The 13,307-nt window shown below is 42.7% G+C and overlaps 1 protein-coding gene across 11 annotated transcripts in view; it reads right to left on the reverse strand.

Moving 5' to 3' along the window:
- The window catches only part of CD44 (CD44 molecule (IN blood group)), an 89,511-nt gene that overhangs the window by 37,193 nt on the left and 39,011 nt on the right, over positions 1 to 13,307 (reverse strand). For all 11 annotated transcript variants that reach the window (XM_065944207.1, XM_065944206.1, XM_065944208.1 and 8 more), the window contains 3 exons: positions 10,362 to 10,495; positions 5,684 to 5,752; positions 3,006 to 3,254 (listed from right to left, as the gene is read on the reverse strand). In XM_065944207.1, the coding sequence (XP_065800279.1) occupies positions 3,006 to 3,254; positions 5,684 to 5,752; positions 10,362 to 10,495 (452 nt within the window). The remainder of the gene's footprint in view (positions 1 to 3,005; positions 3,255 to 5,683; positions 5,753 to 10,361; positions 10,496 to 13,307) is intronic.

Raw genomic sequence — 13,307 nt, forward strand, 5'->3', positions numbered from 1 at the left:
CCTCTCCCTCTAGTACATCTGGTAGAAACCAACAGGAAGTAAACATACAAGAGCAGGACAGAAATAGGCATTGTTTCTGTCTTCCGAAAAGGAGGTGTATGAGAGTTGGAGAAACTGTAAACAGCTCTCGCCTAGCCAGCAGAGTTTTCAATCTTCCCCACACAAGCAGACTATGCTAGACCAAAAATAAATATATTATTATATTATATATTATTATACATATAATAAATATACATGTATATGTAATTATACCCAGAAGACAAGGAGATAAGAGTGCTCCAAGGCAAGAGTCTGCTTCTTGAATTAGTTTAAGTTTCTGGATTCCAAACAATTCCAGATCACCAATAGCAAAAAGGCTGACGACATACCTCCAGGAAGGCGCTTCCAAAAACAACATTTATAATAAAAGGCTTGCTGGAAGTCAAACACTTCCCAGATGGTCGTTCTCACTGGCTCTCCCTATTGCCACCCACCAAGGACCCTGAAGGATGCAATCAACCACACAAGCCAAAGATGCACTTCTCGGTGCTCAGCCAGCCCTCCTCTTGACCTCTGCCCTCCTGCATCCATTAGGGAGGTTTTGTTATCACTCCCGCTTGCTAAGTCCCAACTCTCGGTCCAATGGCTCTGAGGCTTTGGGATTCTCCTCACTCGGCTTGGAAAATATGGTCTGTTCAGGAACTTATCAGTGCTAATGTTCTCAAGTCTGCCACTTGAACTGGCTATGTTCAGCTTTCCACCTGCTGGTTTTCTCTGACACCTTTCTTGTTGTGAGCTGATTCATGCCATTGCCAATATGCCATTGCCATATTGGATCCTACAACACTCTCGTGACTCTCAGACTGGCTCTGGGCTTGCTCCGCTAGACATATAAGTCTCCTCCTACACTACTGAAACTTAGCTAAGTGTTCTGGAGAGAGAAAAGCACAGTTCTTTTCTCAACCTAAATGCTAAATTATGTTTTAGTTAAGTAAACAATACTTAACCAAATCATTCCCTTGATTTCTGTATAGGATACAGGCTCAATGAAGGGAGGTCCACCTCTTGAGTCCCCAGTAACAAGAGCAATGTCTGGCTCAGAGAAGACTTCAAATACTGGTTGAATGAAAGACGAGGTTACTAATCCTTACTTTTCCTCAATATTACCTTCTAAAGGTGTTTACCACTGGGTCCCAAGCATTAGAATAGCTTGATACATAGTAGGTCTTCAAAAATATGCTTGCTGACTAAGGCAGGAAAGCTATGGTCCTTAAAGGATGCGCCATGAATGTTTATAAAATGTCCTCATTGCCTTTCCTGAAGCACATATGAAATACTATTTTCTATAGGCTGTTAGCAGCTTACATGTTAGTTTCATCTGGTTCCCACAAGATACATGTTGTCTGGATTTTCTTCTTTGGAGGGAAATGGTACTTTAAGACTGCCTTGATCTGCTTCCTGCTGAGACCACTAATTGTTGCTTTTGCTAAAACTGCATTCCCTGAACACCTTCTAAGTGGTTACTTTAGAAAAGGCAGGGAACTGGGGAAGGAGCAAGTAACTAGCAGCCCCAGCTGCTTGGTTTGCGAAAGCTTCTCTCCAGAAGGGTTGTCCAAACCTGGAGGGATAGGGTGCGGATGGACGTAGGTGGCGGATTCAGGATGGAGGGGACATGTGTTATACTTACGGCCGATTCATGTTGATGTATGGCAAAAGACATCACAATATTGTAAGGTAATTATCCTCCAATTAAAACAAACACATTTTTAAAAAAAGGATTGTTCATAGGATTACAGACAATACTGCAACGCAGTCTCCAGAGATCCAAAAACCTAGGAAATCATGGGAAATTTGAAAATATCTGCCATTTGAAATGCTTCAAAGAATCTGTGGAGAATGACTGGATCCCAGCTTTATCTGTGCCCCTCCCTCGGCAAGCTGCTAACAGAAATTTAAAACACCATCAAGAAAGTGACCTTACGTTAAATCACAGTGCTCTGACAAACCGCCCTGGCTTCTGAAGAATAGAAAAGGGCCCCGTCTTGAGCACTGGCAAACCAGGACATTTCTGCCACACTCTGAAGACCAGAGTTCCACCGCCCAAGAGGCACAGCCAGGAGAAAGAAGATCCACACCATACTAGGAAAACTGCTCAAGAGGCAGAAGGCCTGTTTGAGTGTGAATAATCCACAGAAGGAACGCAGCCAATCTGGAAACCTGTTTTAAAACAAACTGTAGGGGAAAAGCAAAGAAGGAAGCAGAGAAGACCAGAGGAAGATGTAAACACTTTCTAATGAAAGTGGAATGCCAGGGCCAAACCCCAAAGAAACTGAATGCAGAGCTTACATAGCTGGACTCCAGCAGTTCCCAACGCAGTGAGTTACCCACATAGCCAAGCAAGTATGAAGAGCCTTCCCCAACCGGCTGGGATATAAAACTCATAAGTAGATTTAATTTGATCAGATAACTCCTTCAGATACACTCCCTTAGGCCAAAAACAAAGAAATTGTTTAGTAAATCATGAGGGAAGAGTATGAGTAATTATAATCCAATTAACAATATGAATATAAATCAAGTTAAAGCCTAAACATACAAAATGAACCTGAAAAAAAGGTAGCAGATGAAATGGTATGCATATTTTATGATCCCGACTTCATGGAAACAATTTTATCCATAAATGGGTAAGAACAAGAAGGGAATGTGCCAAAATGAAACTAGCTTGTGTTATCAGGTCTCAACTGTCACCATTTCTCTGGGACAAGAGAACAAGGGACATTCTTCTGAAAAAATTCCAGTACGGTACTTCTCAGAGATGGAAAAAAAAAAAACAATTTTTTTTTTTTTTTTGTAAGCAGTAGCAGTCAATGATATAGCACAGTGACAACTGCAGGAGGCTACTTCCCCAAATCAGGTCACCACCTTCTAGAGACAGACGCCATCCACACAAGTTCACGTCCCTCAGATAGACCAGAGGCATCCCTGTGAACGAACCGCCACTGGGAAGCACAGTGACTCATTCTCCTTACTGGTATCCGACGTGTTCTCCGGCTTGCTGGAGACCCAGGGGCTGTCTTGGTCTGGGGGCGGGTACGCGGTCGGGAGGTGCGTGTGGAAGATGCTGTAGTCCCCTGAAGTGCTTCTCTCACTGGGGGAGCCGCTGCTCATCTCATCATCTGGAGGGCTGCTGGGGCTAACGGCGCTGGGGTTGATGTCCTCGGGGTTAGTTCTGTATTCGCCTTTCTGGGTGTAACGGGTGCCATCACGGTTTACAATCGCTGGAAGACAGAGGAGCCACTTTCAGAACCTGACAGCTGATACATTCTGACTATAGGAAAGACGGTGGCTTATCTTATAAGATAGTGACTTCAGAGCTATTTTTCTTTTTTTTATTAAGCAAAACAGCAGCTAACTACATCTCTAGGGGGGAAGACAGAGTGACTGATGCACTAAGACAGTGAATACTCCCTGCCCACTCACACACCCTAGAAGTGGGAAGGCGGGGGACAGGGTGTATTTGGATGTCCCCAGGTTTGAATCCCAGCTTTGTGTGGCTCTAGACAATGTAGGCAACCCCCTGAGCTTCAGTTTCATCATTTGTAAAATGGGAATGAGACTACCTTCTGTTATGAGCGCTATATCATACATTGTATGGAAAGTACTTAGCCTAGTATTCAAAATAGAGCTGGTGCTCAATAAACAATAATTCTCCTGCCTGATCCCTACCCTTCCTTCTCAAGTACATGTAATATTTGTTGCTATTAATTCCATCTATTTTGAGAAAGGATTTGAAATAGGAGACAAGGAGGCAATCAGTTTCATCAGGGAATACAAGACATAAATCCTTTATTAGTACTTCAGTTTATCGAGCTTCACAGATACTGTGTTTTCCACATGGAAGTTTTGTGGAAACTCTTTGTTGTCAGATAATGGTGACCATTTTTTAGCAATAAAATATTAATTAAGGCATGTGCGTTTGTTTAAAAAAAACCAAAACAATGCTATTGCATACTTGGACTATAGTATAGTGTAAATATAACTTCTATATGTGCTCAGAAACTCCCCCAAATTTATCAAAATGTTCACTTCATTGCAGTGGTCTGGGAACCATACTTCTGCAGTATGCAAATCCATGAAGAATTAGATTTTCTTTCTAAGCTGAAAATGTTTCCAGTTTCAATGAACCCCTAGTCCTGGCTAACAAAGCAGCATGCTGAAATATTGACAGAGGCTCTGCCATCTGTGAAATTCAACTTGAAATGAGGACACAGGAGTGAATATAAAGATTAAAATCTTTGATTTAAATAAGAAAATGACTAGAATGACATGAGGAGAAAGAGCAAGAAGGGCTTCATTCATAGTTCTTTTCTAAATGTGTTGCTTTCAAGTGTGAGTCACTCACTGCACAAGTGTACATTTAGCTGAAATGATTTTCTACTATGTGGCATGGGCAGGACTAAAGATTCCTTCTGTTTGTCTGTCTATCTTGTCCAACTGAAACTATTAATCAACTATAAATTTAAAAAAAATTCAAAGTCTCAATCACCCTAATAATCCTACAGACGGAGATCTGATAAAGAAATAGGACCACACTTGAACAGGTCTGGAGGTGGAGAGAGAGATCTGTTGGGACCAAGGAAATGAGGCATTTATTGAGCATCTACTATTAGCCAGGCATGGATCACATTATCTTTTTTAAGTTTCAAGACAAATCTTATATGTTGATTCATTACTCAAATGAGAAAACTGAGGCTCAGATCAACCAGATTGTAAAGAACTTGCATTTCAAACCAGGCCTGTCACAGACAGAGCACTTCACAGTTGCCGGCCCCCTCTTCTATCTGTCAGGTACAGGCCGGGGGCAATTTTCTGTCTGTGGGAGCTGGAACTGTGTGGTCCAGGAATGATTTTTGTTCCCCTGCTACCACGACCACTCCTGTCACCTTGCACATTGAGGGGTCTGGCTTTTAGGAGGTAGAAATCCAACTTCCTCATCACTGTCATACTTCTCAAAACATGAGGCTCAGAGGCAATCGGATCAAGGTTAACAAGTTGACCTATTTGAAAGTTCTGGCTGAAATACTGTGTCTTCTGCAGTGTCAGCTTCTCGGGAAGATCAGGAAGATTTTAGGTCAACATAGTGTAAATAATGTTGAAACACATATCAGGAAGTTTGCACCCTTATTACCATTTTTAAATACTCCAATTGAATCAAACAGAAAATGTGGAAGGAGAGAATGTCCCTACATCTAACACTTATTAATCCCTGCCTCTGAGAAAGGGAACATGGCTCAGACTCGAAGTCTTCAACAGTTAGAATTTAAGAACATTATTTAATTTTTCTTACATTCATATTTATTTCTAAGGTTACCTTTTACTTATGACCAGAGGTGTTGGCTTTCCATTTGGAGTTATATTAATGCTTTTTAAATAGAAAATAATGGGTCAAATAAATGAAAAATATCAAGTAAATGACAGTGCTGTGTCCAGAGAGATGCCAAAAAATGTGAAAACAGTTCTCAGGTGACTGAGGAACAAAGAATGGACTGGGGTAAATCATATAGCAATAAAGGGACAGTAAATTATAGCCCTATCTTTAGCCTTAGGGAAATGAGTGCTACTCCATTCAAATATGAAACATAAGAAATGCACCTGATCTTTTCCCCAAGAATGGGAAAACTCAGTCAAGGTTAGAAGAGATACTTACTTATGGTAATGGGTCCTTCAAAGGCATTGGGCAGGTCCGTGACTGATGTACAGTCTTCTCCAGGTGGAGCTATGAAGTGGAAAAGAAAAAAAAGACATGAGAACTCTAAAAAACAGAAGCAGAATTGATATCCATTTCTCTCTGTTAGGATGATTTTTGCTATAACTTAACCCAGATCATTTTCTTAAACTTGGCCAAGTCACCTAGGAACTTCTCTGACCTCGGTGATACATTTTTCACTTTTATTTTACCTCATACATCTTTGGAAGCTCCCCACGCCAACAAATCCATTCATTAACAAATGTATAGGTTCTATACCAAGCATTATAGAAGGCTGGTTGATAACAATGGTAGTAAGATAGACACGGTCTTTATTGAGGCATACATTAGAAGTTATTTTTAAAATTTGCTATTATAAAATTAACATGGGAAGCACTGCAAAAAATGTTAAAGAAATGAATGAACTATAATGCAGAAATCACATGTAACCCCAATGATCTGCAGAAACAGTGGAAACACGTGGCTGACAAATGCAATCAAATACTTATCAACATGAGCAACATCAGACTCTAAAGACTATAACAATCCACATAGAACTTACTTGGTAGGAATGTTTTTAAAAAAAAACAATCTTTTGTCTTTTTATTAAGGTATTAGTTAATGCATTTAACTAATCCCCTAAGTGCCTGCTCTGAATAAAATACTTCTCACTGTACAGCTTCTGAGGTTGTCCACCTTTGGTACAGGTGCCCAGAATATTTTCTGAGGCTTCTGCTTTGGCTTATATCACCACAGACACTTCGGACTTCCTTTTCTTCTTCCTTCCATTTATCTTCTACTTCCTCCCTTCTTCGGGAATAACGATTTCTGACTGTACGTTGGGCCTGCCTGATCGCCCACAGATGTTATGAGAGCAAATTAATGCCCTTTGAAAAGCAAACTCTGAAAGCTTCCCCCTGCCAGCCATCCCTTGAGTACTCTAGGAAGCCTGTAGAATGCTTTAACCAATGGTTCCATTCCTGCCCAAATGCTCTATTCCGTAACTGGACCTTGGTTAAGCTCTAGAAACTCACAGAGCTTTAAGCTAGCTTTGCTGTTACAGGAAGGCTGGATTCAGTTGTGTATTACAGTTTTTATACTTGTATGTGTGTGTGTGTGTGTGTGTGTGTGTGTGTGTGTGTGTGTGTGTGTGTGTGTGTGTGTGTGTGTGTGTGTGTGTGTGTGTGTGTGTGTGTGTGTGTGTGTGTGTGTGTGTGCGCGCGCTTTAACTGATGAAATGGAAAACTGACTTCTTAGGTTAGTTTCTTCTAGAATTGCTTCTTGGCAAAGAGGACAGAACAAAGAAATGGGTGGATGGTTGGTAGATGGATAGATGGATGGATGAATAAATGGATGGATGGATGGATAAATGGATGGATGGGTGAATGGATGGATGGAAGGAAGGATGGATGGACAGAGGGAGGCAGGCAGGCAAACTGCTATTACAAGGAAGCCTATTAACACAAGTATTTTAAATGTCCTGCCATAAATCACTGGATATTTATGACTTGGACAAATACACAAGTCTAACAAAGCAGGGTTTGCTTGCTCCCCAGTTCCTAGGAGCATCTTTTCCCACATACAAAGGGCATGACGCCCTTTACTTGACTATCCTTTGCCATCATAATGGAAACACCTGGCAGCTTTATACACTCAACCAGAGAATAGCAGGTTTTAAAAATAACCATTCTTGCAAGGGCTGATTAAAGATTTCAGAAGAGAGATTCTTCAAAGAGAAAGTCAACTCCTTGGTAAGGTCATTCCTCATAATCCAGTCCAAGCTAGCCCCTCACCGCCCCCAACACCCATCACCACTGCATAGCTGTTCTCTCTCACGTCTTCTTCTGGCTCATCACTAGCTGAAATTGTCTTGTTCATTCTACTTGCTGGTTATTCACAGCACATCTCCCGTCCCCGAACCCCCTGCCACCTAGCCATCTCCACAGAAATACAGAAACTCCACAAGACGAGCAGTAACTTTATCTCTCTTGACCAGAACATTTATGTGCGATGGGGTTAGAGAGTTACTCAAATATTTGTTGAATGAATGGGAAAAAAAACCAATATAATTTTCTTACGGTCCATTTTTCCAGTAAACATATCTAAGATACTAACCCCCCCACAAATGGTCTGCAAATACAAACAAGTCAGGAAACACTCTTATCAGCCCTGAATGACAATGCCTAAGAATTAATGAAAGGAAGTTTCAGGCCTATCAGCTCTTTTATTCATTTTAAACATTTACTCAGCACATATGACGGATCACAGTATAAACAAGGAGCAAAAGATAAACATTTCTGTCTGTTTTTGAGGAATCTGCAGGTCATGGGAGACAATAATAGTATTTCTTTAGACTTCTACTGTTTTCAAAAAATTCCCAGTGATTCCCTCATTTGAAAATCAGGAAAAACAGTCAACCTGGGAGATCCTGCAAACTATCTATAGGATCTATTCTGGGGACACCACCAGAAACTGACCTGACCCGTGAGATGTTTCTGACTTAACTGTTACGTTGCACAGACCCAGAAGCAGGCCTTGAATTATGACTTCTTAATGTCAAGAATGGAATAACCTCCCTCAAATTCAAAGACAATTGCAGGTAACAGTAGTACACTGGAAATTTCCAGGAATAAAGTTGCAAGAGGATGAAGCATGATGTCAAAACCAATAAGGCAGTTTTGCAAATGATTAGTGTATTTGTTGGAATGGAGTCCCTTCACGCTCCAATTCACCCTAACTTTCATAAAGAATATCAAATCTGGCAGGCATACTACGACGGATGCTGACCCAAATGTGCAATACACTCATGTTCCCATGTCAGATACAGGGCCTCACTGGACAGCCTTTCATTCTGTTTAATGAGCATCACACTGCTGAGAGAATCAAGCCTGTGGAGCTTCCCTGAACTGAAGGATTTGTTAGAAAGACTCTGAGGTGAGCCTCCTGATACATAGTGTCTCATAAACCTTGCCTCCACTACACCAAAATAGCCAAGAGAAATGTTAATTATTCAATTCAGTCTAGCCAATCACTCAGGGACAGATGGACAGACAGCTTCCTCAGTGCCCAGTACATACTTGTTGAATAAATGAGTGAATGAATAAACAAATGAATGTAGAATCTTCCCCTAAATTTCTCCTTTCCAAAGAGAAACAGGCATTTTACTGGAAGCAAACATCAAAAATGAACTAATTCAGGTCAGTTTTCTGTATTAACACAGAAGTCACCAGTGCTGGGCCTGACCACTGAGAAAGGAGGCAATAAACAGCATGAAGTCTTTCCAGGGTCTGCCGTATTTTCATTGGTCAACCACGGGCCATGTTTTACAAAAAATACTGCTGACATTTTAAGCTTATACAAGGTATCTTTTAAGATGGAGCTGGCTTTGGTCCCTGAGGCCAGTTTGCAAGGAGGATCACATCACTGGGCCCTGACCACTTGCTGAGCAGTCTCAGGCTAAGATGGATTCAAGGATCTTTCCAATGTGATCCCTGGCACAGAGCAGAAGGTTATCAAGATCTGTCACCCACTTAACACCCCCATCATCATCCAACTCTAATCTAGGACATCTAGAATGTATTTCTCCTTAGATAAACATTCTTCCCTAGCTCCTTTATTTTTCATCTCAGGACTTCGACAAGATTAACTCTGGAGACAAGAAAGATGGCCTCTGATTCCTTGTCACTCTACTCTCCCCAGCACAACACTGAATGTGTGTCATTGACCACTAAATACTCTTTTTTAAAACATATTGAAAATTGATAAAAAGCACTCTAACATATTGAGTAAATTTGGATACGAGAAAATGATACCCATCACTTTGAACTTTACTGCTTTACTGCAGCCACTTGGGTAGGCAATACTCCCCAGGACTTCTCAAACATTTTCAGTGGAACTAACCTCCCCAGAGCAGAGGAAGGTTCATCAGTACTGTTCACTCCCTTCTCTGAAGATAAGCCCAACCGTATGGGCAAAAAGAAAGGCAGGGAGAAAAGTCTCAGTGGTATCTGGCCTGTGTGTGCCTCCTAAGTTGCTTTAGTCGCGTCCAACTCTTTGTGACGCTATAGACTGCAGCCTGCCAGGCTCCTCTGTCCACGGGATTCTCCAGGCAAGAACACTGGAGTGGGTTGCCGTGCCCTCCTCCAGGGGATCTTCCCCACCCAGGGATCGAGCCTGCATCTCTTATGTCTCCTTGCCGTTGTCAGCACATGCCCTGATGCTCCCATGGACCCGGCTGTGCGCTGCTGTCCACCACGCCGTGGCTTCCTTCCCTCGCTTCCATCAGGGCTCTACACACCCACCTCCTCACGGCCACGTTCTCTGATTATCTTCTCAGAAAAAAAGCACCCCTAGCATTCTGTAGTCACTTGCTCTGCTTTCTTTTTTACAACACTTGTCACTCTCTGACTTCACGTAAGTGATTTCATATGTATTTGCTTACTGTGGGCCTCTCCAACATAGCAGGGAAGCACCCTGGAGACAGGACTCTCTCTTACTACTGATGAAATACGCAGCAAGCATCTGTTATGTGAATGGAGGCTGCATGAATCCCCACTGAAGCCGAGATGGTCAGCCCTGCTGCCGAAGGCTGGCCGGCTACAAGTCACCCAGGACTTAAAGCGACCCGCCTGGGACCAACCTGAGGCATTGAAGCAGTACGTGTCATACTGGGAGGTGTTGGAGGTGAGGATGTACACCCCCGTGTTGTTCGCAGCACAGATGGAATTGGGGTGGATCCGTGGAATCACCACATGCCCTTCTATGAACCCGTACCTGCAAAAGAAAACCAGAGGTCATCCACCTGCAACAGTGTAGTTAGGGACTTCATAAAATCCCATCCAACCACGTTTCACGCAGTGCAATACTTTCTTCAGCTCACCCTTAGGCATGTCAGAGTTTTTAACAACCGAGTTACACAAAAGCCAAAAACAACAGCCGAGGGACAGTGAAAGGGACCAAAAAGGCTGATGGAGACAAAGTGATTTTCTTGGAGCTCTATAACATTTTTTAAAACCATCGATTCGTTGCTAATGAAATCCGTGATCAGCAATCAGTTTGAATGAGCAGAGGGAAGACAAAATCATGGATAAAATGATCCCTTTACCATGTGAGATCCACTCTGGCCCGCCATTACCATTCTATTTGCCAGAAAATACAGAAAACGACCGGCTCCCATTAGATGGGAACTAATGTCACATTGCAATGTCAGATTCATCTCAGTCCATAAATCGCAAACCTGCCTTATTTCCCATACCCGCCTCTTCTTTCCTGGTCTCATCTTTTTCTGCGATTCCCTCATTCCGGACTTCATTGCTCTAAACATGTGAAAGTCGCTCAGTCATGTCTGATTCTTTGCAACCCCATGGACTGTAGCCCACCAGGCTCCTCTGTCCATGGAATTCTCCAAGCAAGAATACTGGAGTGGGTTGCCATTTTCTTCTCCAGGGGATTTTCCCAACCCAGGGATTGAACCTGGGTCTCCTGCATTGCAGGCAGATTCTTTACCAACTGAGCCACCTTATTAATTAATATATGCCAGATACAATGCCTCTTGTCCCATGAACATCTCAGGCATGATTCCACTGCTAGTGGAAGTAAATTGACAGTCATTAAAATATGAGTACTAATGATTAATGGGCTTCCCTCATAGTTCAGTTGGTAAAGAATCCACCTGCAATGTAGGAGACCGTGGTTCAATTCCTGGGTTGGGAAGATCCACTGGAGAAGGGATAGGCTATCCACTCCAGTATTCTTGGGCTTCCCCCGGTGGCTCAGCTGGTAAAGAATTCGCCTGTAATGCGGGAGATCTGGGTTCGATCCCTGGGTTGGGAAGATCCCCTGAGGAGGGAAAGGCTACCCACTCCAGTATTCTGGCCTGGAGAATTGCAAAGAGTCAGACATGACTGAGCAACTTTTACCACTAATGATTAAGTAGATAGCAATGCTTCATTAGCTCAGGAATTTTCCAGAAGCAACAGTCAGAGAAGTGCTTAAACTCCTCCATCCCATCATGGTGCTTCTGGGAGCGTGCTGGAGAAGCATGTGTATCCTTTTCAGATACAACATACAGTACCCAGCCTCTGACTAGCATCCTGGTGGTTGAATACTTACCACACGATTTCTCTCAAATCTAAAATGCCTCAAAAAATGAGGTGTGGACTGAGAAAATACCATTTGCAAGGGAAAAGGTGGTGGCAAGGGAAAAGCAGAGCACTAAATCCAACAGGTTTTTGAAAATGCAATGCTGGCTAAAATGCACAGCCCAAATCCCTTCAATCTTTCTTGCCAGGGGCAATAGTATGTACTGCATTGCCCTGCAAGACCCACAGAAATGGCTGTGAGTCTGAAATTTCTAAGCACCTTGAACTCATTATGTCTAAATTGCAAAAGCTGACATGACTAATTCCTCATCTGCATGGCCAGACTGGTTTCTCCAAAGACTCCTGAGCTTGGTGGGGGGAGAGGCACAATTAAATATTAATGCGTTTCCATGTATCTGAGGATCCCAACTAATCAGGGTGGGGCAGACTTTAGAGAGTAGCTGCTAAGGTTTTCCCATCACCTCTGAGACTCTCCCATCTATCCTATGGCAGGTATCTGATTCACAGCTACCTGAGTGAAATTATGGAAATATATTTTGCAACATTTAGAACCAGCTATGGGTGAAATGATAGATTTCTTTGGCATAGTTTTTCTTTGCCTTTTTTAAATAATAAAACTCCTGGTGAACCCACTCCCCATTTTACTCCCATCACATTCTGCTAGCCCATATAACACTGACATTCTAGAATTTACAATACCCTCTGTAAATCATTCCTAAGTTTTTACTACATTGTGTTGACTGTAGGTTTTACGTGTCACCCTGCCCATAAGTTAGGGATATTAAAATTTTTATGTTTGTATCCTACATGAGTCAACTTAGCACACATGCACACATACTACATGAGTAGGTTGCTGTTCCCAAGAAGAAAAGAAATACTCGGCAAATCCATCCAAGCAGCAGACTTTCATCTCTCTTTTGCTCTCGGTTCTTCGGAAGGGCTGAGTCATTAAGTCTTGCCCTGGGCTCAGAAGCTGGCCTGGAGTCTAGACTCCTCCCCATGCAAGTGATGTGGCCCAGGACAGGCTGCAGAACTAAGCCTCGGTTGCTTACTCTGCAAAGTGGAGTCACACAACCAACCCCTGGTGCAGCTTGAGGATTAAGACAGAGATACGCATAGATGAGCTGGGGTCTGTGCTGTGCTCACTGAGTCATGTTCGATTCTTTGCGACCCCGTGGACTGCAGCCTGCAGGCTCCTCTGTCCATAGGATTCTCCAGGCAAGAACACTGGAGTGGGTTGCCATTTCTTCCTCTAGAGGATCTTCCCAACCCAGGGATCAAACTCAAGTCTCCTACATTGGCAGGTGTAGTCTTTACCACTGAACCACCTGGGAAGCCCTTTGTCCAGCATCTAAGGGCTGGATAATTGGCCACTGGGCACAGTAAGAACTTCCCTTGTTCTCAGCATATAAGAACATTTCCGTATTTCATAAGTTTTCCTTGCCTGCATTTCACAATCAAAATTCAGCTTACAAAATCCACTT

Source organism: Muntiacus reevesi, chromosome 9 (genome assembly GCF_963930625.1).
Source record: "Muntiacus reevesi chromosome 9, mMunRee1.1, whole genome shotgun sequence".
Taxonomy (NCBI): domain Eukaryota; kingdom Metazoa; phylum Chordata; class Mammalia; order Artiodactyla; family Cervidae; genus Muntiacus; species Muntiacus reevesi.